This window comes from Cyanistes caeruleus, chromosome 5, assembly GCF_971803275.1.
Source record: "Cyanistes caeruleus chromosome 5, bCyaCae1.hap1.1, whole genome shotgun sequence".
Taxonomy (NCBI): domain Eukaryota; kingdom Metazoa; phylum Chordata; class Aves; order Passeriformes; family Paridae; genus Cyanistes; species Cyanistes caeruleus.
In genome coordinates this window covers 32,801,308-32,826,903 of record NC_141705.1, presented here as the reverse complement: position 1 = coordinate 32,826,903, position 25,596 = coordinate 32,801,308, and the positions used below count along the sequence as shown (strand labels likewise).

Here is a 25,596-nt window from a genome sequence, read left to right as displayed (position 1 = left end):
AAATTAGCTATTTGAGTTCCATAGTTTGAAGAGACAAGGTAGATTGATATATTGATAATTAAAATCATTTGTGAATGGCTTATATTTCAAGAGCATAAGAATTTCAGCATTATCTGGAAGCAGCTTGGATTTGTTGTCAGTTACCATATCCTTCTAAGAGTCTCATAGGAACAGTTTGGCATGGCTCAGTGAGGCAGACAAGATGTGCAAGTCTGATAGCATTACACTTTAAATACTTAGCACTGGGAGTTAATGTAGCAGGAGAGTCTCTGACAACTTTGTTAGGAACTCCACTCATTAGAAATAGAGAGATCTAAACAAATTTTCTTAACCTACGTGAAGATGCCAGACTGACTTTTCTGTCATTTTTTTTCCCTCAGCGTTCAGCCAGACAGTGCAACCACTCTGGCATTGTATTCATGGGAATTCATAGTAAAGGAGAATAGCTTAAAGTGAGGAACTGTGCTGTGTGCTGCCTAAGACAAGACATTCCTGAATTCCTACAGCATGCTGTGTAACTGGCTGATCATGCCGTGGAAAGGTGCACTCTTTAGTGGGTAGAAAAGTGGCTGAATGGCCAGGTCCAGAGGGTGGTGAGTGGAGCTAGATCCAGCTGATGGCCAGTCACAAGTGGTGTTCCCAATGACTTAGTATTGGGACCAGTCCTGTTTAATTTCACAGAATCACAGAATAAGCTGAGTTGGAAGGGACCCACGAAGATAATCAATTCCTGGCCCTGCACAGGACAGGCCCAAGAGTCATACCATGTGCCCAAAATTGTTGTCTGAACACTTTCTGGACTGTCACGTTTGGTGGTATGACCTCTTCCCTGGGGGGTCTGTTCCTGTGTCCAGCCACCCTCTGGGTGAAGGATCTTTTTCTAATACCCAGCCTAAACCTCCTCTGACACAGCATCAGGCCAATCCCTTGGGTCCTGTCACTGATCACCACAGAGAAGAGATCAGTGCCTGACCCTCCTCTTCAACTCACGAGGAAATTGTAGACTGTGATGAGGTTTCCCCTCAGTCACCCCTTTTCCAGGCTGAACAGGCCTAGTGGCCTCAGTTGCTCCTCATACACCTTCCTCTCAAAGCCCTTTAACATCCTCATGGCCCTTCTTTGCACACTCTCTAATAGCTTTATAACCTTCTTATATTGTGGTGCCCAAAACTGTACACAGTATTGAAGGTGAGGCCCCAGCAGTGCAGAGCAGAATAATCATCTATCTTCCCCAGCTGATGATGCTTTGTCTGTTCTCAACAATCTTTATCAATCTTCAGTCAGTTAATGGGGAGATTGAGTGCACCCTCAGCAAGTTCACAGAGACACCAAGCTGGATGGGAGTGTTGATCTGCTGGAGGGCAGAAGGTTCCACAGAGGGATCTGGACAGGCTGGATCAATGGGCCTAAGCCTACTCTATAAGGTCAAATAAGGCCAAGTGCTGGGTTCTGCACTTCTGTCACAAAAACCTCCTGCAGCGCTACTGGGAGGGGGGAAGAGTGGCTGGAAAGCTGCCTTGCAGAAAAGCCCTGGAAGTGCTGGTTGACAGCAGCTGATCATGATTCAGCAATGTGCCCAGCTGGCCAAGATGGCCAGTGGCTTCCTGGCCTGTATCAAAAATAACGTGGCAGCAGGACCAGGAAAGAATCTTCCACCTGTACTCAGCACTGATGAGGCCACACCTTGAGTCCTACGTTAATATGTTAATATGTTAATATTAACATAGTTAAATATGAGCAAAAGCAGGGAGCACAGTGCCTGTGGAAAAGCAGGCCGCATAAATTTCTGTCTCACCTGAGAAAGTGGCCTGGGAAATCATAAGGAGGAATCAAAACAATCCTCAGAGATAGAAAACAGCCTTGCAGGTGCTGTTGGTCAGTTTCTTGTTTTCTTGCAAGAGAAGGTCGAGGGGTGGTGAGCCCCACTGACCAATGATGGTGATGTGTTAGTTTACTAACCAATAAGAGTTTTACCTTTCTGGACTTTCACGTATTGGTCTATAAAAGAAGATCTGAGGTAATAAGCCTTGCTCTCCTGTTCAACGCACAAGAGAGTCAGTGTTGTGCTTTTTGCCATTCCCAGTAAAGCAACAGAGTCCTGCTCTCCAGTTCTGGGTCCCTGTTCAGGAAGGACACTGAAGTGCTGGAGAAGGTCCAGAGAAGGGCAGTGAAGCTGGTGGAGGGTCTGGAGCACAAGCCTTATGAGGAGCAGCTGAGGGAGCTGAAGTTGTTTAGCTTGGAGATAAGGAGGCTTTGGCCGGGGAGGGGGTGGGGGGGGGGGGGGGGGGGGTGGCAGTCGGGTCTTACCGCTTTCATTAACCACCTGAAAGGAGGTTGTAGCCAGGTGGGGGTTGCTCTCACAAGTAACAGGCCACAGGACAAGAAGAAATGGCTTTAAGTTGCACCTAGGGGAGGTTTAGATTGGATATTAGGTAAAACTTGTTCCTTGAAAGGATTGTCAAGCATCAGAATAGTCTGCCCAGGGAAGTGGTTGAGTCATAATCTCTCCAGGTATTTACAAAATGTGTTGATGTGACATTTAGGATCATGGCTTAATGGTGGACTTGGCAGTGCTGAGTTAATGGTTGGACTCAATGATCTTAAGGGTCATTTCCAACCTATTTTTCTAAGATTCACATATAAAAGTTACAATTTTCTTTCATTACCTTGATGCCTGAGGTGGACTGTCAGTTACGACAGTTCACACCATCCCTGTCATCTCTCAAGTTTATCCATGGGATTAACTCCTCAAAGGCTTTGAGAGTATTGGATTAGTCTCTAGTAGTCTGTGGTCTACCAAAGCCAATATCAGTTCTCACTTTCTCAGAGAAAATAAAAAAAGGAAAATAGCAGTGGCAGACTGTTTTATTGCACTATTTTCTTAAAACTTAAAGTATATTGGAGTTCTAGTCAAGTGCTCATATAATGCCAATTCCCATTTTTAGTCTGTTGAGTCTAACAGCAGGAGAAGGAGGATGTGAAAATTGCAGGCTGGTCAGACAGCTTCTTATTTTTAACAGGAAGCTGATGTATGTGAAGAGTATTGTTGTATCTACTGTATGGCTTTCCTTCTGTTCCCCAAAACAGTACACATCGCACATGGAAAGGGAAACAGCTACCTTTGTGTTTGGTGGGGTTTTTGGGATCTGTTTGTGAAATATAACTGGACATAGCATTTACCACATGTAGCTAGGAATGAAAGACCAATAAAGGTCAAGTGGATAAGGCACTTACCAGTACTTAATGAATTTACATGATTCTGTGAATCTGTGCAATCAAAGTAATGCTGTTGTAAACATTTTTACATAGGGCTAGTTATTATTTTGGTGTTTGCTACATTGAAAATGTCACAACTTGTAATGAAGTACCTTCTTAGACAGGATTTAAGCTACCAGGGCTTTGTCTTTTGAGATTATTGATTGTACTCTGAGCTCAGAAGCCAAAACAAATTTGGGGTGTGCTGTTGTGCACCAGTAGATTTAGTACATAACCTGTTGTTGCTGCCATCAAGTTTAATACTGTTCAGAATGAGGTAACCTATGTAATATATTTCACGGAATCATGTTTGTAGTGCAAATATTTTCAAGTAGAGGGTCTATGCCAAGATGTTCTAATTCATCCATTAACCTCCCATAGCAAAATCACCTGTAAACAACAAATCTTGTTTATCAACTGCTGGTATGTTTCTCAGGCTGCAGTGGGGCAAATTAGTTTCTGGTGTCTCTACAATGTAAATTGGTCCATTACTATGCAAGAAGCTGAGCATGTGCCCCAGAGAATCAAAGTCCCATCAGCTAAGAAGCAGCTTACACTGCCACATGGTGTAACTAGAAAGGCTTTTCCCTGCACAGCTGGCTCAGTTGGTGCTGGATCCCCTGAGCTTTGCTGTATAAGTGACAGGGAGGAGGCAAATACAGTGTAGGCATGCACTTACCTTCAGGAGGACATGATTATCAGCAGTTCATGAGTGTCTCTTAGCTATGACAAAACCCAAACAGCTTTCTGGTTCTGTTCAGCTGTGGGTTGGTAAGTTCAAAGTCTCCACAGTATGCTTTCTTACCATTTTTAGATATAATGTATTCATTTTCCTCGGCTTAATTATGTGAGGGCAAGCTATATGCTACAGAGTTGCCAACATAACAAATTGGTGGGAAACCTCTGGTGCCAAAACCTTTCTTTGGACCAGGTTTTTGTTGTTCATTGACTTGCCTGTGTGTATCTGGAGAAAAACTCCAGGTGGAATGTGCCATTTTTAGAGGCTCGTTCAAAGTAATTATGATTGCATGAACTGAAATTAAGGGATTCTGTCATATAGAAGCTCAGAGAGTAATATTTCCTTTGGAGATTTTAATTGAAAAAAATAAACTGGTAACTCACAGTGTGTCTTAACTTTGACTTTGCTTTTCATATCTGTTGCTGGTTTTTGGTCTTCTTGAACACTTAGTAAATATATTTCTTTAGAGTACTTCTCCTGGGCTGTAACTAGCTGCTTGTATCCATAATCAGATCTGTTTATGGTAGGATTATATGCACGTTGATGTGAATTAGTTAACTGAGTACTTAGGACACACTCAAAAATATTTTTAACTGACTATTTTTGGAAAACTTGCCAAAAGTTTGTAACTGAGAGATTACTGTTTTCCTTGTACTTAACCTAGGAAAGCTGTGATAAGTAGTGTGGGCTGCAGTCACATTGCTCATTATTGACTTTTTAATGGAGTTCCCTGTAGTCTGTTGCAGAAGCCAACACAAATAAACAGCAGCAGAAAGCCTGTCCCTACTTGTTGGATAAACTGTGAGACTTGCTCCCTGCTACACTGTATTTTGGGTAGTTCTGTTTACTGTCTGGATACCAGTGTATTATTAATGTTTGGGGGGCTTTGGTCTTTACTCAAAGGGAAAGTGTCTCTTTATGTGTGAGTGTCGTGACAAGTTATTGTTTCTATGACCCTTTGTAGATGGGATGTTGTTAGCTATTTGAAAAATAGGCAACATCAAACAAGAGTTATGATTGCCTGCGCTCCAGCTTTATTTACTTTAATACTTTACCATATGCTCTTTCTTTCACAGGCATTTCCTATTCAAAACAGGAACAGGGACCACACCACTGTTCAGTACTGCAACGCCAGGGTACACAATGGCATCCGGCTCTGTTTATTCCCCTCCTACTCGGCCACTACCTAGGAACACTCTATCCAGAAGTGCTTTTAAATTCAAGAAGTCTTCGAAGTACTGTAGCTGGAAATGTACTGCACTCTGTGCTGTAGGGGTCTCAGTGCTGCTGGCAATACTGCTGTCCTACTTTATAGGTGAGTCCCATTTTTTATAATTGCCACTATGAACAGTGATGTCTGGTGGATTGTATATGGACTGTGACATACTAACCTTTAACTAGCAAAGTCTTTGGATTAAAGCCACAAGGATTTAATAAAAAGTCACAACTATTTAGAGAAACTAGAAAATTTGAATATTTTGCAAGCATTCTGTACCTTGATGGTCAGTGAATTAACTTTGAAGAAGTATTTGAACTGCAATTAAATTATGTGGGGTCAAGTTCTTCTAAAAGTATGTGTAAAATATAGGCTGTAAAAATTCCATTATGTGAATACAATTTGCAGGATATCTTTGGAACTCTTTTAGTCTCAATTTGCTGAAATATTGCTTACACAATCTTTCAAAATGCTAACCATCTCTTATTTCATCATTACATACATGTATTTTTGTGTATAGAGCTGGAGCAGAAGTCTAATACAGTTGTTTGATTATGAAATAGGGAAAATAATTGTCCAAAAGGACAACATGCAGAGAAGATGTAGACTTCTTCCTCTCTTGTGGGTTGTTCACTTTTAATTATTAATTCATTTACTTTTAATTATTAATTAATTAACTTTTCTCTATTTGTTTGTTAAATTCCATTTTCCAAATTTTATTTTAGAAGATTTCCTTCATTTTTTTCGTCTCCTTAATTATTTTTGTAAATGTTCACTATAAATATTATATAATTTGAGTTTTAGGCAGTTAATAGGAGCACTGCTTGGCCATGAGAAAATGTCCTTGACTTTAATAAGGGAACAGAACAGGATCATTTTGCACTCCGAACTTCCTTTGCATCTTTGTCCAGATTAGATTTTTTTCATGTCTGAGTCCATAAATGATCTTCAAAGACTTCCTTTTAAATGACTTGTTAATTAGAAGTTTAGGTCACCACAGTTATGGAAATAGAAGTATAATGTTCTTATATAATATAAGTTTTTATTATTGGTTACACGCAAGTTTAAAGTCTTGAGGAGTGGAGGAAAGAAAACAGTAAGAGTCAATGTCTCTTTCCTACCCTCTTTTTAAAATCAGTGTTAATTTATATCAGAGCCTGGAGGGCCTTAAGATCCTTAAATCTTCATCGTTGTTGCTCAAACAATCTTATTGCATTTCAGTGCAAGATACAGCATAAGCTCTACAGAGCCTTTGTAGTTCTTACTAGTTGAAACTCCTGTGAACAATGCAAGAAACTGGGTTGCTGAGTAGCTGGAGAAATTCCCCTCTGACCCAGCAAAGCTGACCCCCCTGAGCACCCTTTCCACCTCAGCTGCCAGCCCCAAGAGCAAAAGACATATATGCTAATGTAGACCTTACCATTGCTCTTCAGCCTCCTTCAATCATTGGATTTGTGGTTATTTTGTGCGAATGTGCAAGGAGTTTAAAGGTGTGGTTTAGAATTAAGTCTTGACGCGAAATCTTTTTTTAAGTGGGATTGAAATAATCCCACTTATAAAACACATTAATTGTGCTCGGTCGCTGTAATATTGCCTCATAAATCACCAGAAGTAAACATCTACTACTACATAAATGCATAAATATGAAAGAAAGAATTCAGCATGAAGTATCATTGTCAGAAGCAGGGAAAAACAGCCATATATATAGTAAAACACTGGAGACCTGATTGTGAGCTGAGCTCTACACTTTGCTAGCCCCAAAGAGCCAGATTACTTATGAATCTGAGGGGCACAGGAAGATAGCTGTGCCGGATTATTTCTCCCACAGGCACATTAAGAAATATAAGCATGTCTAATGCATCTCTATTTCTGTATTCAGGAAAAAGAACTGAGCTTTCCAGTGAGCAAGAGCTGAAAGCTCCACACATCATTTATTCACATACCCTGTAAAGAAAAGATAGCTGTACAACATTTCATGGGTACACGCCAGCTCACATCCTAGCTGAAATAAACAATGCACAACAGCCTTCCTCTGCCCACAGTCAGTAGGGAGCACAGTGCCTACTGGTGATATTACGCATATTTCAGCTAACTCAGCAATCTAAATGTAAAATTCAGCACTCAGAGATGCTCTCTAGAGAACTTCGTGTCCATAAAATCACGAATGGATTACACTCATTCATATATGTGGTTTTCCCATCTCTGCAGATGTAATATCAGATATATCCCCCTTCTAATAGGCCATCCAAGCATATATCAGTAAAAATCTTTAATGTAAGTTAAAAGCACTCCATCTTAGTTACCTATTTCATAGAATGGCTTGGGTTGGAATAGATATTTAAGATCGTTTAGTTGCAAACCCCCTGGCATGGACAAGGACACCTTGTGCTAGACCAGGCTGCTCAAAGCACCATACAGCCTGACCTTGAATATATCCAGGGATGGGGCATTCACAGCTTCTCTGGGCAACCTATTTCATGGTCTGACTACCTCACAGCAAAGAATTTCTTCCTAATATCTCATGTAAACCTGTTCTATTTCAGTTAAAGCCATTCCACTTTTTCCTGTCTTTGTGAGAAGTCCCTCTCCAGGTCTCTTTCAGGTCCCTTTTAGGTAATAGAAGGCTGCTGTAATAGAAGGTTCCCCAGAGCCTTCTCTTCTTCAGGCTCAACAACCCCAGCTCACTTTTAGCCTGTCTTCGGAGGAGACACATTTCATAACATAGGTGTGAAAGGGAAATGACTGAGTAGGAAATTGGTTGTAGCATAAAAAGAAGGGAAGGATTGCAGAATTGTGTGACCTCTAGCACCCTGTGACATGCCTCCAATACAGTGGCCTGGCATCTCTGATGAAGTTTACAGCAGCTGAGGTGGCATGCCACCTTTGTATAGCGAGTTTGAGACATGTTTTGAACTTCACAGAGATACGTTGCCACAAGTGTGAAAATGCTACCACCTTGTAGCATTTGCTACAAGGAAAGAAGGAATTCAGTATGAAGTATCACTGTCAAGAGCTGGGAAATCACCCATTTTGCAGCATGATTGCAGCAAAATAGGCCAGTACATGTTGATAAGGTGTTGCTGATGTCCACTGTGTGACTGTGGCAGCTGCAGCCTGAAGGACTAATAGACCACTCTCCAGTGAGTAGTGGTGTAACCCAGCCCTTCTCAGAATTGCCAAGAGATGAACATGTCATGCCCAGGCTTATTTTAGGTACAGTGAGTATGGGGTAGAGAAAGTGACTTGAGATCTCGCTGCCTCTGCTTAGGCAACATAAGGCAGAAGAGACAGTTTGCTAGACTTCATGTCTGCCTTTGTAGAGCTGCTCAGTCAATTACTGCTCCGTCAATTAGCCCAGCCAGAGGAAGGAGCTGTATCAAGAGTCTGGTACGTCTTGCACTTCTTCAATCACTCTGACAGGAAAGACTCCTACGTTTACAAAGTCTGCAAAGATGAGGTGAGAGCAGAGAGTGTCAGCATGGGTAGAGACCAGTGCAAACACTACACTCTAAAGCCACTTAATGCAGTCTTGGGGATCACAAGGAATTGAAAATGTTATTTCAGTCTAAAGGAAAGTCTTCCCATGCATTCTTGCATTTCTAGCCCCCATGGTCTGTCTTAACTATTCTGCAACACACAGAATATTTAAGCTTACTATTCCTGTCAATTAGACCTGCTAAGTTTTAGAGGAAATAGAAGAGAGTTGTGGAAAATGTTGGTCCTTTGCTTAGAGGCTTAATCTACTGTTAAATGGTTGATAAAGAAGTAAAGCAACAGAAACATGCAAGTGCTGAACCAAAAGATAGTGTAGCAACACATAGAAGACAGGAATTAAAAATAGCTCTAGTTTAAAGTAAAAGATTCAAGAAAAAGCTCCCTGAAATAATGGATTACAAAATGGGGAGTAAAGAATTTAAACTTCCTCATTTATGGATCACGTTAACAACAGAATTTCTTTAAGCTGATCATTTGCTTAACATCTGTCTATAATCAGATTTACAACCAAGGAAAGAAAGTGACCTTTTTTTCCCCAACAAGAAGATTTTAGAATCATTTTTCCCTGTTTGGAAGACTAGGAAGAACAGTACTAAATATAAGCCATTAAAGAGTAAGAAAAATGAAGCTGCCTTTGTTTGACCTCTTTATAGACATGAACAGTTTTAACCAACTTGGTACAGACAGTCCATGTGAAAGCCAGACATAGAGTTCAGTTTTACAATGTAGAGATAACACAGAACTTTAGTCCTTTGTTTCCCCATGGCTTACTGCCTCCTTCAGCATCCATCACTTGCAGTGAATGAATGGAAAAAAAGGAAAGTTCTGAAGGGAATTTCTGAACAGCACCTCCTAGGTCAAAAATGAGCACCAAGTCAAAGTTTCATATGTAACCACCATCCTTCAATTCCATGTTTTTGGATCTTCTTTGTCTACTTGGGTTTTACTATGGCAAAGATCTTCTGGATGTGATTTTTTTTCCTAACAGAAAAGTCCACTGTGTAATTATAAAGTACTAACCAGTCAGTAGTTGTTTCCAATATGTTGATACATATCACAGACTCTGACCAGCTGTATTAACAAACTGATTTGTACTGTACTAATTATTTCTGCTGTAGTGTGGATTCAGCAATTAATGGATGAAATTAATGAGAATTTGGGGACCTCAGAGCCCCTCTTTCTTTCCCAGGAGCTGCTCTAGCAATTGATTCTCCATTGCCAATGGCACTGTCTTGACATTGTCTAAATCGATACAAGAAATTACTGCCATTTTCACTGTACATGCAAATGAACTGGGGAGCAGTTCAGTTCTTCAGTCAGTGCTGGAACTACACGATACCAGATTCCGTCAACTAAGCGTGAAGAGTTGTACACTGAAAAATTGTGGGCGTCTGTCATGAATTTTGTCTTATGTCTGCTAAATAAGTTTCCACGAACATAAAACATAATTTGAATGCACAATAGGACCTGAGCTATTTAGTCAGGCCCTTCCTGTCCTGGCTGCTTCGCAACAACCTGTCATACTTTCAAATCACTGAGCATTTTATTCTTTGGGTAACTTGGGATTGATCATTTTGTTAGCCTTATCTCAGCAGTCAGTGGTCAGAACAAAAATATACACCAGCCAGCTATCCATTGTGATAAAGCAAGTATTTATGTGTCAGTGATAACAGAAGGGCCTCTCTTCTGTAGGAAAAGAAGAAAAACAAAAAAAAGGAAAAAATTAATTTAATTTAAAAGGCCACATGATTATTTTTGTCACTATTGCCTTTGTCATTTTTTATCACTTTCTTTATCAGTACTTTTTTACTACTTCAACAAATCCATTTCAGACAGAAAAGAAAGCTAACATTTAGACTTAACAGATGAAATATCATCTGGGAAAACATGTATTTCAGTTGATACTTCATTCTTTGGGAAACAGTAGAAAAACTTGGGTTCTGCTATGACACTGATGATCATACAATCATAATGCAAATTTCAAATGAAATGTGAATGGAAAAGATACTAGATGGAAAGCCATGCTTGATAATTACAGATAATTCATGTTTTCTATGCTGTATAAAAATAGCTACATTGTACTTATTCTGCAGTTATTATAATAAGCACTGATGCTTTTTTTCTATCTAAAAATGTTACTGTTTTATCATCATCCCAAAATATTAAAAATAAGCTGAACATTATGTGCTAGTATATTTCTAACAATGGACAACTGTCTTCAGAGTTATCTCAAAAACTTTATGAGACTAAAGCAACTTTAGACATTTTTAGGTATAAAGAGAAGAAGGAAATGTCTAGGAAAAATAACAAACAAGTTTCACTATTAGAGGAGACTGGCACCTGAGAAGCATGCAAAGTGTGAAAGATAGTGTGTAACTGTCTGCAGTTTTAAGTAATTGTAAAAAATTATTAAAATGTCTCTTTCTGTAGGCTGAGGCTAATTTCCTATGTCTTCAGTGCTATTTCTGAGTTTGTTTTCTGTGGTTCCCACATATTACTTGGGATTTAGTGTGACAGCTGCTGGCATTCACATCTCTTCCCAGATTGCAGAGGACCAGCTGCCCTTTCTTTGGATTCAGTGTTAGAAGTCATAGTAGGGCAGAACCACTCTCCCCAAAACTAATTGATTTACAGCCTTGGCAATTATAGAACTGAATTTTGTGACTAAAGCAATCTTTATGACTAAATATACCTAAGAATGTATTTTACTTTATCAGTAAAAAACAATATAATATTTCTTTTTGATTGCAATGCCAAGTTAACATTATTCTGCTGTTTGTAAAGCTCAGTTACTGCCAGGAATAAGGAAAACAGCTTAATTAATAATGCCATTTAAATGGAATTTTTATTACAATACCCAGCATAGGTATTGTAATTAACAGGCATGAGGGAGAATATGGTTTAATTGCCATTAATCACCTTACCTTTCATTATGTGTTTATAGAAACTATTTTTCTTTTTGACATACATGTAATGTTGAGCATTTTAATGCTTTTGTCACTGAGAGTTTAATCAAGAGCTTTTGGCTTTCTTCATTCTCTTCCCATTTCTGTCTGCTTCACTCAATTTTGCTGGGACCTTAGCCATGTCTGGAGCTTCACTGAGGTGTGTAGGTTGGAAATATGTTCCCTGTCTACAGATATGTGGCAGATTTTTACAGTTAGCTAGGTTTATGCTCTCAGCCCATTTGTTTTTTCCAACAAAACAAAGCTATGAGGTAAACTAATATATTTATATATCTGATTCTTTAAAAAAAAAAGTTTTCCCTTTGATCTGTTGTCATCATTTGAAGGAAGTGCTATTGAGATTTTACAGTTTACCAAATCTACCTATCACAATGTATTCAAACTATCATGCAAAAATCTACAGCAGGGAAACTTCCCTTACGTAAACCTTTCTGAGAAGGCATGCCAGCTATCTAAGCACGGCTCCTTAGCATTGTCTGATCACACCATGCGCTTAGCAGAACCACATTGATATTCTCATGTTCTCCCTCATTGTGTGCCTATATCTGGATTTATGAAGACAGCCAGTGTCTCCAGCACTGTTGAAAGTACATCACTTCTTGCAAAGTGTAGACCCGCTACTCATTTTAACAATCTGTGAGGCTTTTAGGGAAGGTTTCATGTGTCTAGTGCATTTGGAGGCAGCAGCAATGTTCCTTGTCTTTTTTTTGCAAAATTAAAGCTTGGTGGGATTGTAAGTAGCTGACTCTCAAATTAAGAGGTTCTGGATTAGGCACACAGTGATGTCTCTACTGTCCAGAAGGAACATTTCCAGATCTCTCTTACCAGTGAGTGTCAGGACCAGCCAGAATCTGGCTGTCCCTGATGGCAGTGCCATGTGTAGGGCTCTGCCTTCCCAGCACGTGTGGCTGTGCTCTGGGCCTGGCAAAATCTGCCTGCTTGTTGTTCTAGACATCAGTGCCACAGGTTGCATACTTCGGTGACTTTGTGCATAACAGAGGTTTTCAGCTCTAACATGTGATCAAATTATTTTCCTTGGTATCCCAAAGGTATGACTTTAGATATCTGTATGAGTTTCATACAATGTTTTCAGCATTGGTGATGAGTTAATTTGACTTCCTTAGAGTGGGAATATTTTGTAAATAATAATGTAATTTCTTACATTCACCACATTCTTTCTTTCAAGACTGGGAGACAGAGATAGAATGACTAGTCCAAAAATGAAGTTGTTGTGCTTTACCACCTTATTGGGATGAAGGTGTTTTTAACATCCTTTTTGAAATAGTACAAAATCTAAACATCTATGTCTTGAAGCATAAACATGAAATACACTTTCTTGTCTCTTTCAAGAATACCGTGGTGGATAATGCCTTTGGCTGATGTTTTTAAAGCAAAGATCTTGTAGCTGTGTTCCAGATTAAGTGCAAAGCATATTACTATTTCAGGAGTGCAGGGAATTCGTACTTGATTGGTGTTGTGGATGTCACTTGCTATTATTGTTAGTGGCACTGAGAATAAAATGTTCATTGAGAAAGATAATCCTCACATGAAGGGATGTAGGAACATATAATTGACAATCAGGAGGTTAAAAGAAACTTGACAAGATTTCAAGGGATTAAAAAAGTTAATCTGTCAAGGCACACCTCTGCTCCAAAGGCTTGTATGCAAATTAAGATTTACCACAAGCTTTTTGGCAAGGGTCCTGTCACCCTTGCACTTTTGCCCAGTGGAGAAAATTGAAACTCAGTAGTTCTGGCAATATAAGAGGTGTAGTAATAATCTGCAAGGTGACATAGTGATGTCATTGCCCATAAATCCCACATGTCATATCATGAAGCAGTATGATGGTTTTTTTTCAAAATCTGGATGCTGCTTTCAGGAAAATTCTACAAGTCTCTTGCAAACAAGTTTTGTAGAGATTTGTGTTCTTCTGCACTCGTCCTATAGTCTTCTGACAGACTCTCAAATATTAGCAATTTTTCAGACTAACGGGATACTCAGTTAGAATGCACTGTTTTTCGATAAAGAGGAAGCTTAGAGAAGTTTAAGAGGTGTTTTTTGTATTTTATCAGTCCAGGTAAACATGTAGTGTATTTTAGTAGTAGGCAAACAGGTGTAATACTTCAAATGAATGCTTATGTTTAAGAGATTTTGCAAAGCAGATATTTGCTTGGGTGATTACTTGAGTTGTTGTGGACATAGGATTAATCTTCTCTTCTTTGCTGGTAGTTTCAATTAATTTCTAACTCATGCCTGTGAAAAAAGAAGCCAGGTCTTAGACATGTGCTGTCTGCTGTGATATTTGAATTACAATACATGTATTAAAGCTGGCAGTTTTGGTATAAATTGCATCTTTTCTGTAAACTACAATCTTTTCTTGGTTTTTTTTCTGTGAAGAGAACTGCTTGATTTCTTTTTGAATGCTATAAAAATATTCATTCTGTTAAAAATGTCTGACCTAGATGAGATTTTGGTAAACCTCTCCATACACAAGCACTATAGAATAAAAAGGTCAAGTACATGTGTCCAACATAGCTTTAAGTAATACCATTTGATATTACATTTATGGCTGAGATCACAAGAACACATGGGTTTTATATGGATGTAATTACCCCATTGCAGGGATTAATTATGGATGAAAGTTAGATGTCCTCTGAAGTAGACAGGAAATTGATGCCATTTCAGACAACTCCATTCACCAAAAAAACCACCAAGCCCACTGTCTCTTAGGAACTGTCACCTTTAGCAGCATTTGTACTTTTATAATCGAGCAGAAAGAAATGTGCTACAACTGTTTAGATGACATGGACATTTGCATTTCAAAAGCTTATTTTTCCTCAATAATAAAACCAATGAAACAAAACCAGAGCGGGTTTGACAACATTCGATAAAATAGGATCACACAAATGCATGTCTTTTACTATTTCTATGGAAGCAGTAATGGGGGGGGGGGGGGGGGGGTGGTGTTAGGTATAAAAATGAATATCAGCCATTTGGAAAATTAGCTAGTTCCAGAAACCTTTAAGTATAGAAATAGGTATTCCTGTGGGTTTTTTAATATAAGAATACTTCTAAGTTACCTTTATTATGGTACAGGAAGAGTAGTATTTTCATTTCAGTGATACTCATTGAAAACTAAAATAATATCCATCTGCACAGAGTTAACCTACCGCTAACCACTGAGTCTCCTGAGGTGTAACACAGTAACTGGGTACAATAAATTTATCTTCACTTGTAGAAGCTCCAAGCTTATCTGTTGTTTTACCTTCTCCATCTTTGAAATGCCAAGTCTCACACCCCATTTTGTTGAGGCATTTTTGCTGGACAGTGGGTCCTCGTTTGACACACTCCAAATCTTTTCACACCGCTAAGCTTTCACGCTTATTTATGTTTTTAAATTATTTCCCAGGTTTTTAATTATTTCTCTGGCTACTACATTTCTACCTCCTGTTAGTATTCTGGTGTAGAGGTAATGAAATTCGAAAAGGAGAGATGCAATCCTTACTGCTATTTCAATTCAGCTGTAGCCAAAAGTAGAGGACAATTTTAAAACACATCCTTAATACTGATCCAATGTCTTTTTACACATTAAAAGGAGTAGTTGGTTTTCTCTATCAATTTTGTAAGTGACTGTTACTGTAGAGCTAAGGCTGGCTATTCTTAATACCACCTGTAAGATTTTACTGTGCAGTGTTGTGGCTGATTTAACTTTAAAGAGGAAAAAAAAACCAATGTGAAACTGTAATCCTAACTTGTTTTTTCCAAGGCTTAGATAACTGATACAAAATATGAAGTGGTTTACAAACTGTCTTGCAAGCAATTCACTAGCTTTACAAACAATTAGCGGTCAGTTTGTCTTTATGTCACAGTTTCCTTTCATAAATCATATATGGTAAATTATTTTTTCTGTTGGTAATATTTTTCCTGTACCTACAGTGAAACTTTGCTTACAGGAATGGTTTAATAAAAAACACATTTCACTCTAGTGGGGGAACATGGTACATTATTCCAATGCACATAAAACATATTAATGATGCTGTAATAAAAGATGCCCTATCTAATAGCCAGTCCCTAGCGTGATGGTGATATTTCAATAAGAGGATGACTGCAATGACTGAGCTGTTGTAAACCTTGGGGTTTTGAACCAAGGATTTGCATACGATTATTTGTTTATGCACCTAGTGTTTATACCTAGTGGCTTACAAATTTACACTGGAGGTGTTGAGGTAAGAGAGAGTTGTGTAAAACAGGCTGCCTTGAAGGTGAATTCAGCATGTCCATTCTGTTTTTTAATATGGATTCAAGTGGAAATTCTGTGGGCTTGCAAGTTGATCTGCATGCAGTGGTTGGCTTATGCATCTACATAATTGCATGGTTCGGGTAGGTGAATGGCAATTACCATGTAGAGGTCTAAATCACCATGAAGAAAAGAGGTTATAGGTTATTTTCTTTTGGCCTCAGTCATATACCTTTGATCTACAAGTGGACTGCTGTAATTGTGATATCATGAAGCCTAGAAAACAGCAAAGGATTAGAAAACCTATATATTGACTTGCACGTTCAATCAACTTGCATATGATCTCAGCAGGAAATTCAAAACAAAAGCTAATTTATGGAAAAATATGGAGTTCTAATCACAGTTTAGCTCCATGGGGTTCCAAATAACATACTACAATCTCTACACGCAGATGCTTTCATCTTACATTTCAGATTTGGTGACATTCCAAAAGTTCTTATCAAGCCTTATTATCATCTTTTATTAAAGCTTATTACATTTATCCTTATTGCATGTTTGCTGTAATATTCTGTCATTCTTAATATGGAATAAAAAAAGCTTTGATCTTTTTAGCCAGTCATGAGATGGAAATAAGCAACACAAGTGTTTCACTATATAGTATAAACTCCCAGCTCGGTGTGTCCTTTGAACATTGCATTAATTGGCCCCTGTTTCTTTTTCCTTTGGTTCATAAATCTTTTCATCAGACTGCACTTCTCTGTGCCATCAACATGCAAATAGGCTATGCCTGATCATATAGTACCACTTAATTATATCCTTCAAGAGATTTGTGGTGGTTTTGTTGGGTTAGAGTTTGGGGTGGTTGGTTTCTCTGTAATAAATAAAGCTTTTGAACTATAAAAATGGTTGGATCGCTTCATCAATGCTCTTATCTAAGAAAGGTGTTTCCAATTAATTTTGAGACGTTTCATTATCATTGCTCCTCTTAATGCTGTGGGGGTGTGATCTGAAGGACAAAGCAGGACTTCTGTTGGAGTTGTGAAAAAAAAAAACAAACCCTAGAATAGATAATAAAAACCAGGAGCCTCAACTCTTTTCTAGAAAACAAGTTTAAGAAAGAAAAGGAAATAGTTATAGAATGAGAGGCAATAAAATAAAGAAATCCCTGAAGGAATACAGAAAAGTTATTAGCCTGTAGTCTTAACCTGGGAAATCAGGGAAGTTTTCTTCTTCCCCACAATATTTTAAATCATTTATTATGACTGTATTAGATAAAAATCCAAAATTTACAGAATGGTTTTCCTGTCTTTGTATGAGCAAAACATCCTTGCCTCAAAAGAGTCCGCAATCCAACATGCACTTTCCCATCATTCCTGTCATTTCTGTACTTGCAATGATTTTTCACCATCTTTTCAGACTGAACAACATTAGCTGGAGAAAAGAAAAAAGTTATGTTGAGAAGAAAGCCCAGGATAATACTAAAGGCTATATAGGTATAGGTGAGACTATTACAAAATGGAGTAGGTTTGCTAGTCATCAGAATTAATGGGCAAATCTGAAACAGGACACAATAGATACATCTTATTTAAATGAGAGGCTACTGAGAAATAATCCTTGTTTCTGTTTTAAGAGATCTGGATTCTCCCTAAAGCTTTGAATGTGCCATGTATAATGCAGTTGACAGAATCAGACCATTGTTACATAAAAGTCCCTGCCTTGACAACTGAAATTAGACATCTAGCCATACAAGTTTTCAGAGGAATAACTTTTCCATCTTGGGGTGACTATAGTAAAAATATTTACACCAGGACTACCACACATCTTTCTTAACACTTCAAAGGCAACAATACTTTAAAGTGCCGTGTAATCGTCTTTGGTTAGCAGTCAGAAAGTTTATCCACAGTAGATAGCTGATATACCTTTGTTGCTAAATTTTTTCTTGGCAATTTTTTTGATGTTTTTCAAATTCATTGTTACAAGGTTCCAAGAGAAAATGAGGAATAGACTGGACAGGTTGGATTTTTATTTTTTTTTTCAGATAAAACAGTAAAATCAGTGGACCCTTTCAACTCTTCACCGTAAAAGGGAAAATACCCATTTTTCAGTTACTATATTGATCTTGATAGGTATTGCTAAGTTTTTCATATAGCACTATACTAAATGTTTTACATTCAGTGTATATGTACAGCAACTTTTATATGATGCTGCTGGTGTCTAATCTTTTGAAGGTGCTCAAAAGCATGTACTTTAAAGTTATTTTAAATTTAGAAATAACAGGATTTTTATTAATTTGAGAAAAACAGTAATAAATAAAGAACTTATCTTTCTAACTCTTAATTCATTTTATTTAAGATTTTAATTAACTATTTTTAATTCACTATTTGATCTGCAGCAACATCCAAGGTATCCTATTATCTTAGAAAAAAGCAAATGAATGCAAATCACTGACAGTTCCTTTGCACATCTTCTGGTCCACTTCAGGTCCTTCAGAATAAAATAGGTTTAGATTCTAATTATGGCTGCAAGAAAAATACATGGAAGATAATTTTAAAAACCACTTCAATGTTCAAATATTTCATTTTAAAATGTATTGCCAACAGGGAGATGAAATAGAAGATAATCCTTCAACAAGATTGAGCAATAATTGCAATTTGCTTAGTTTAAATTATAATCTTTTTGCATTGCTTTGAATATAGATTATGTTCACTTTTCCTTATGTTCAAGTGTGCATAAAGATTTTTCAATTAATTTTAAGGAAGCAATTTTTAAGTCATGGTTTGAAAATATCAGTACCCAGAAATATGTAGCAGTGGCAGTCCTGGAACATGAGTTCAATGACTTAGCAAAGAGCTCATCTTCAAGGAGAGCTTCGTGAATAATAAGACTTGATTACCATACCTTGTAAAACACATGGGACAATGAAAGGAGGGTCACTGGTATCTCTTCAGTTCCTCTTGCCAACTTCCCCTACAGTGTTGAGTTCTTTATGTTCATAAAACATATGCCATAGGCCTTATCTCCAGAGGTTTTGAGGAAATGATTGCTCTTCAGGGACAGTCAGTGTTTTTTCTTTCTGCTGTCTGGTGTTAATTTTTCATCTGTCGCTAGTCTAAGAAAAGCTGGAGAAACACTCTGTTTCATCTTCTTTCCACTTAAAAGAATCCTCTTACCTGTGAATTATTGTTCTCCTGAAATGCCATGTTACCTTGAGAATTCTTTCCTGCAAAAAACAAGTTGCCATATTAAGAATGGAAGGTCTTCAATTGCCGGCACTTCTGACTGGTGCTTCAGTGGGTTGCCTCTTCCATTACTGTAGGACTGCTTCTGTGAATAAAGCCTCTGCTTGTATGAGTATGGTTTTGTTTGTGCATCCTTATGATCTGCATCTGTGATTCTTTCACCTGCACAGCTCACAGAGTGTTTGCTGTTCTCTTTGGGTTTCATGTGAGCATATTTGTCACTTACAATACTTTAGAAAAAGTTGTGGTTGATCCTGGTGAGTTATGATAGAGACAACTTTGAATTTTGACCAGATCAATAAATAAGTTTCTCTGGCTTTTACAGTATATTGCTGTCTTTTCCTACAAAGAAAAAAAAATCTGATAGTCATAAACCCCAGTATTGTGTGTATATTCACATCTGAAAACTTTGTTTTCTGTTCAAACCTACACTGGATACTGGATTATGCTAATACCTATCTATTTCCTTTGTGAACTAGCTGTCCTATCCTCATAGCATTTAAGTGTATGAGAAGAGGGAAACAAATTCAGACAAGTCCAGTTCTTGCTAAACAGTAGAACAGCTACAGTACAATATTAATTGTTTTTGTGTTACAATTCTTTTCTGTGCCTCTCATAATTTTGGCAGAAGAGAACTTATAGAGATACTGAGCAAGGCAGCAAATGCAGCAGGTATGCAGTCAACCCTCACAGTTCTAGTTCAGCCACTTAGTAACATAAATTATCCATCTTTACCACCTACTGATAAAGGACTGATTTCCTTTTGGATGCAAGAAAGTATTGGAGAGGATTTTGAGGTAATAATACAATGTATTTCTCAAAAACAAGTGCCTTGCAAAGGTAATGCGTAAAGCATCTAATTACTAGCTTGAGAAAGGGGCAAACAAATGGCCAACTTCTTTCTGAAGGTTATTGTAAAATGTTTTACACAGTGTAAACTAATGATGGGTTTTTTTCAAGCAGTTGCTGTGAAATGTATTCTTAGTTGCTATTTTAATTATTGAACAGACATGGAAGGCTTTGTAGACTGATTACAAATCAAAATAAGTAGACTTCAGTTACACAGTGAAAGACAAGATCAACCAAGCTTGAAAAAGCAGTTTTAAGATGGTTCAGAAATCCTTCAGTGAACTGTGTGGTGACAGATGGCAAGATTACCCAATTGTCTGCAACAAATAACTTTTTTTTGTTAGTATTAAGGCTGCTGTTGGTACAAATGCACTCCCTTAATTTGAGTTTTGAATTTTTTAATAACCCAGTCCATTTGGTAGGGGGAGGGGAAAGGGGAAGGCAAGAGCCAACTATTAATTTGGTTACTGATTTTATGTTTGGGATTTGTTCTGGTGAATTTAGTCATCTTCACCAGCACCACACATACACAGACGCTGGTACTATGTTCATGCCAAGAGCAGCCCAGATCCAAGAGAAGTTTCTCAGCTCTGACACCTCTTCTTTCCACTCTGTTAGAGGGAATGCACTCCTCACCATTTAGACTATCACCACACTCTAAAGGCTGGCCATGCAGGTAATTTGTCCAGTAGTAGTACAAATGCCACCGTAAACAACTCAGTCCAAAAGTAGATGCTAGCTACCATGGCTTTGGTAGCTAGAGATTACTTTGAAGAATAGATGTAGGGACTGAAATAGTAGAATAGGTAGAAGATCCTAGAGTCTTAGGTTTAAGATGGTAGGTTTTTTCGTAAATTAAGTTAAAAGTCATTAAGATTAATTAAAATTAGGTTTAATTTTTATTTGCAATTTTAAAAATGTAACTATTTAATCATAGGTGAAATAGTTAAAAATGGAAAAAACCTTAAAATCATCAAAACAAACCATCAACCTAACACCACCACCATGTTCACCATTAAACCATGTCCTGAAGAGCCATATCCACTGGGTTTTTTAGCACTTCCAGGGATGGTGACTTCACTAATTACCTGGGAAGTTTGTTCCAATATTTTCCAATCCTTGTCATGAAAACATTTTTTCTTAATACCTCATCTAAACTTCCCCTGGCATAATTTGAGGCCGTTTCCTCTTGGGCTGTTACTTGTTACATGGGAGAAGAGATTGACACCTTACTACAGCCTGCTGTCAGGTGGTTGTAGGGATCATGAGGGTCTCCCTGAACCTCATCTTCTCTGGGCTAAGCAACCCCAGCTTCATCAGCTGCTCCTCATAAAACTTGTGCTCCAGTCCCTTCACTAGCTTCATTGCCCTCCCCTGGACGTGCTTCAGTACCTCAATGTCTTTCCTGTAGTGAAAAGAGCTGGACACAGCACTTGATGTGTGGCCTCAACAGTGCCGAATATGCAGGGCAATCCCTGCCCTGGTTATGCTAGTCACACTATTTCTAATACAGGCCAGGATGGCATTGGCTTTCTTGGCTGCCTGGGCAGTGCCTCGATCATGTTCAGCTGCTGTCAACTAGCACCTCAAGGTCCTTTTCTGATGGACATTCTTCCAGCTACTCCTCCCTGAGCCTGTAGCACAGCATGGCATTGTTGTGATAAGTGCAGGACTCAGCACTTGGCCTTCTTGAACCTCATACAACTGGCTTTGTCCCACTGATCCAGCCTATCCACATCCCTTTGCAGAGCCTTCTTACTCTCCATCAAATCAAAATTCCTGCCCAACTTGGTGTCATCTATGAACTTGCTGAGGGTGCAATTGATCCCCTTGTCCAGGTTGTCAATGGAGATTTTAAACAGCATTGGCTCCAAAACTGCGCTGTGGGGGTCACCACTCGTCACTGGGTGCAATTCCATTCCACCACCAGCTGGATGCAATTCCGTTCACCACCAGCTTTCTGGGACTGCCCATCCAGTCAGTTTTTAACCCAGCAAAGAATACACCCAGCCTCACCATGGGAAGCCAGGTTCTCTAGGAGAATGCTGTGGGAGAGAGTATTAAGAGCTTTACTGAAGTCTTAGTAGACAATATCCACAGCCTTTCCTTGACACACTAAGTGGATCAGTTTTTCTCAGGAGTCCAGGTTGGTCAGGCAGGACCTTCCTTTCGTAAACCCTTGCTGGCTGGGCCTGATTCCCTGTTTGTCCTGTTCATGATGGCACTCGAGATGATCTGCTACAGGATCTTGCCAGGCTCTGAGGTCAGGCTGACAGGTCTGTAGGGAAGCTCCTTCTGGCCCTTCCTGTAGATGTGTGTCACATCATCTGACTTCCACTGACCTGGAAGTGAGTGGAATCATTTACCAGGGCTGCTGATAAATGATTGGAAGCGGCTTGTTGAGCTCTTCAGCCAGCTCTCTCAGTACTCAGGTGAATCCTGCCTGGCCCCATGAACATCTATGTGCCTGAGTTGCATAGCAGGTCACTGACAATTCCCTTCCAGATTACATGGGCTTTGTTCTGCACCCTGTCTCTTGTCTCCCAGGTCCAGGACTGGATACCTTGATGACAGCTGGTCCTGTTATTAACAGCTGAGGCAACAAAGGCATTAAGTACCTCAGGCTTTTCCTCAACTTTTGTCACTGTTTTTCCAAGAAAGAGTGGAGGGTTTGGGACCCTCCTTTTCTTTCTGATGTGTGTGTAAAATCATTGGTTGTCTTTTATGGCAATGGCCAGATTAAGGTGGGCTTTGGTCCTCCTAATTTTCTCCCTGCATGGCCTCATAACACCTAGTACTTCTGAGCTGCTGATGCCTTTTTCCAGGGGTAATAAACTCTCCCTTTCTCCCTGAGTTCCATTTAAAGCTCTCTGTTCACCCAGGATCATCTTCCCCACCCACCCACCTTTTATCACAAGGGGATGGCCTACGCCTGTGCTTCTAAGATTTCCTTCTTTAAAGCACATCCAGCTTTCCTGGACTCCTTTTCCCCAGATATCATCATCTGTTTTTCTGCTTAAAAAGCCATCCTGTTCCACAATGGAAGCAATCATCCCAGTCTTGATACAAGTAAAAGGAGTCTTTTGTTAGGGTTTGTGGACACATTTGGAATTTTGACAACCCGTCTTTTCTCCCATCTCCTGAGAATTCATCTATGCTTACAGCTGCAGATTATTTGGGTTGAGTTGTGATCTGTGACCACAGCCATTGCAATCTGCCTGCCTTCTGGTTGGAGGCATCTGGCATTCTCACACAAGTCCTTGCTGCCATCAAAATTACACCAGTACTGAAAGAAAGTCATTCCTGTGTTGGTATCCCCATAGATTCGGCGGAGTCAGAACTAGTGACTCTAGGAAGGGTCTCTTGGCTTCACTGTCATTGTCTAACACAAAATAAATTCCAGATTGATTTGGAATAAACCAGACCTGACAGGCAACATCTAATCCAAAAATCAAGAAACTTTTTTACATTAGATTTGGGACAAAAATAGCAGCAGGAAATAATGAAATGCCTTTTGCTGCAAATGTGCTTTAAGTTTTGCTTTATATATCAAATTATTTATAAAAAGGAGTAAACCTACTGTTTCTCTAAACACAGAAACAGAGAAGGGAATTGATCTCTTACATCCCCATCCCAAAGCTGAAAGAAGGCTTGCATCCTTTTCTACATTGAAGGAAATCAGATAAACATGTACATCTCTGCATTCTAATTGCATCCTTCTCCCTTTGGAAATTCAGAACTAGTTCATACCATTTGACTTGAGGGTCTCAGACATCCCACTGAGGTACCAGTACCATGTGCTGCTAAATTCATAATAGATTCATAATAGCATCAAGAATTTTTATCACAGACTCAATTTTCTTTTAAGACTGGTAAGGACATAAAGTTTGTTTTTATATTGATGCCCAGCTGAGAGAAGGCAAATTTTGATTGGCAGAGTAGTTCCTGAGCTTGTCTTCATCTCGATTTAATCATGTTTCTAAAGTTCATCATCTCTAAAGAAGTTCTGCCTTGTAATCAGATACTTCAGCAACAAGCCTGTTTCTTTCATGTTGTTTTCATGTTTGTTGTGAAAGGAGAATTATCTAAATTCCACAGCACTAGCTCAAAGAGATTACATAGTTGAATTATTTAGTGTATTAGTAGACACTGTAAGTTTGTCATTGGAATTGTCTAGCAACAGTTTTCATCTGCTTAAAAAATATTCTTACATTCCCAATCTGTGAAACAGCTGCATCTATCCATCTGTTCATTTTCATTAAACATTGTGTATTGAACTTGTTTCTAGTTCATTGTCAAAGCTGAGAGAGGAATAGTGTATTTAAGGGATACACTTAACACTCCCAGTCTTTGACAGTAAACTGCAGTGGGAGTCACATCAGTACAAAGACAAAGAAAAGGTAGTTGTCACTTATATTGCAGTAATTGCAGTTATATTGATGTAATCAATATTGATCCCACAGTCCATGCCTTTGAAGACTTCAAATTCCAGCTGTTTTGAATTACAGGAGAATCACTAGAAGGTCATGTTGGAGCTTCCCCTTCTGATCTCCCAGTGCATGAAGAGGCACAGGGCATGTACATAGCACCAGCAGATGTTAATGATGTTCTAAGCTCCTGTGTTTCTAGAGTTACAAAATGAATGTCTCTTTCTTTTTGTTCTCCAGAAAAACTAATAAAAGGGATAAGAAGATATCAAAGTTAAGAGAGTGATTTAGATCTCTGGACTTGAAAACAAGAAATGTACTGGGTTTAAATCATGAAAATATTTAGCTGCTTGCAGTCTTTCATTGCTGCCAGTGAAATGAACAAGTGCAACAAATAGTAGAGTTTGACCCTAGGGTTTTTAGTGAAATATATTAAAACAGATACACTTGTCAGGTGATTAATACATAAATAAGGATTTCAGCTGAGGTAGGGTCAAAATAATAATGGCTAATTCTAGTGATGTGCCAGAGATGGTGGTGGTTAGATTTATGGTTTAACAAGAGTTGAGGGGGGGATAAAAGAAAGATTTTTTTAGGGTCAAGGAACATTCTACATTATAAGGTTTTGACAGGCAATTTAAGGTCTGGGAAAGAAGCATAATCGTACAGTCAGAAACTTGGAATGAAGAGACTGTGTCATCTGTAGTGAGGGTTTCAATCTGTGAAGTATTCAGTAACAGGTCTTTAGTTGCATTCTGGTTTTTTCTTTTGCTCAGGGTAAGGGGGAGGCTATATGGCAAAGACCTGGCAGACAACCTCTTAATTCAGCAGTTTTTATTGCCTGGCTAACTAAACTTCCATTGATGCTTGTTCATCTCAAGTAAGAGTTGCCATGGTCAAAAGAGAGATGTAAAGATCAGAGATGAAAACAAATGGGATGAAGATTTTTTGTCATTTGCATAGAGGGAATGAATAAATTAGTAATGTTGACTATAGCAATAATCTTGCTTCAGAGGGAAAGAAGTAGCAGAAGCAACAAAGTACAGTGAATTATTTTCCTTATATTTTGCACTAATAGTTAAAATACATGATTACAGATTTATTTTTTTTTCCCAGAGTATTTTTATTCACTAGTAGCACTGAAAGACTATTTTGGATGCTTTGCAGATAACT

General features: G+C 38.6%; 1 protein-coding gene across 50 annotated transcripts in view; it reads left to right on the top strand.

Moving 5' to 3' along the window:
* Positions 1–25,596, top strand: part of TENM3 (teneurin transmembrane protein 3) — an 843,796-nt gene that overhangs the window by 720,739 nt on the left and 97,461 nt on the right. For all 50 annotated transcript variants that reach the window (XM_086889918.1, XM_086889906.1, XM_086889899.1 and 47 more), the window contains one exon: positions 5,071–5,309. In XM_086889918.1, coding sequence (XP_086746044.1) covers positions 5,071–5,309 — 239 coding nt within the window. The remainder of the gene's footprint in view (positions 1–5,070; positions 5,310–25,596) is intronic.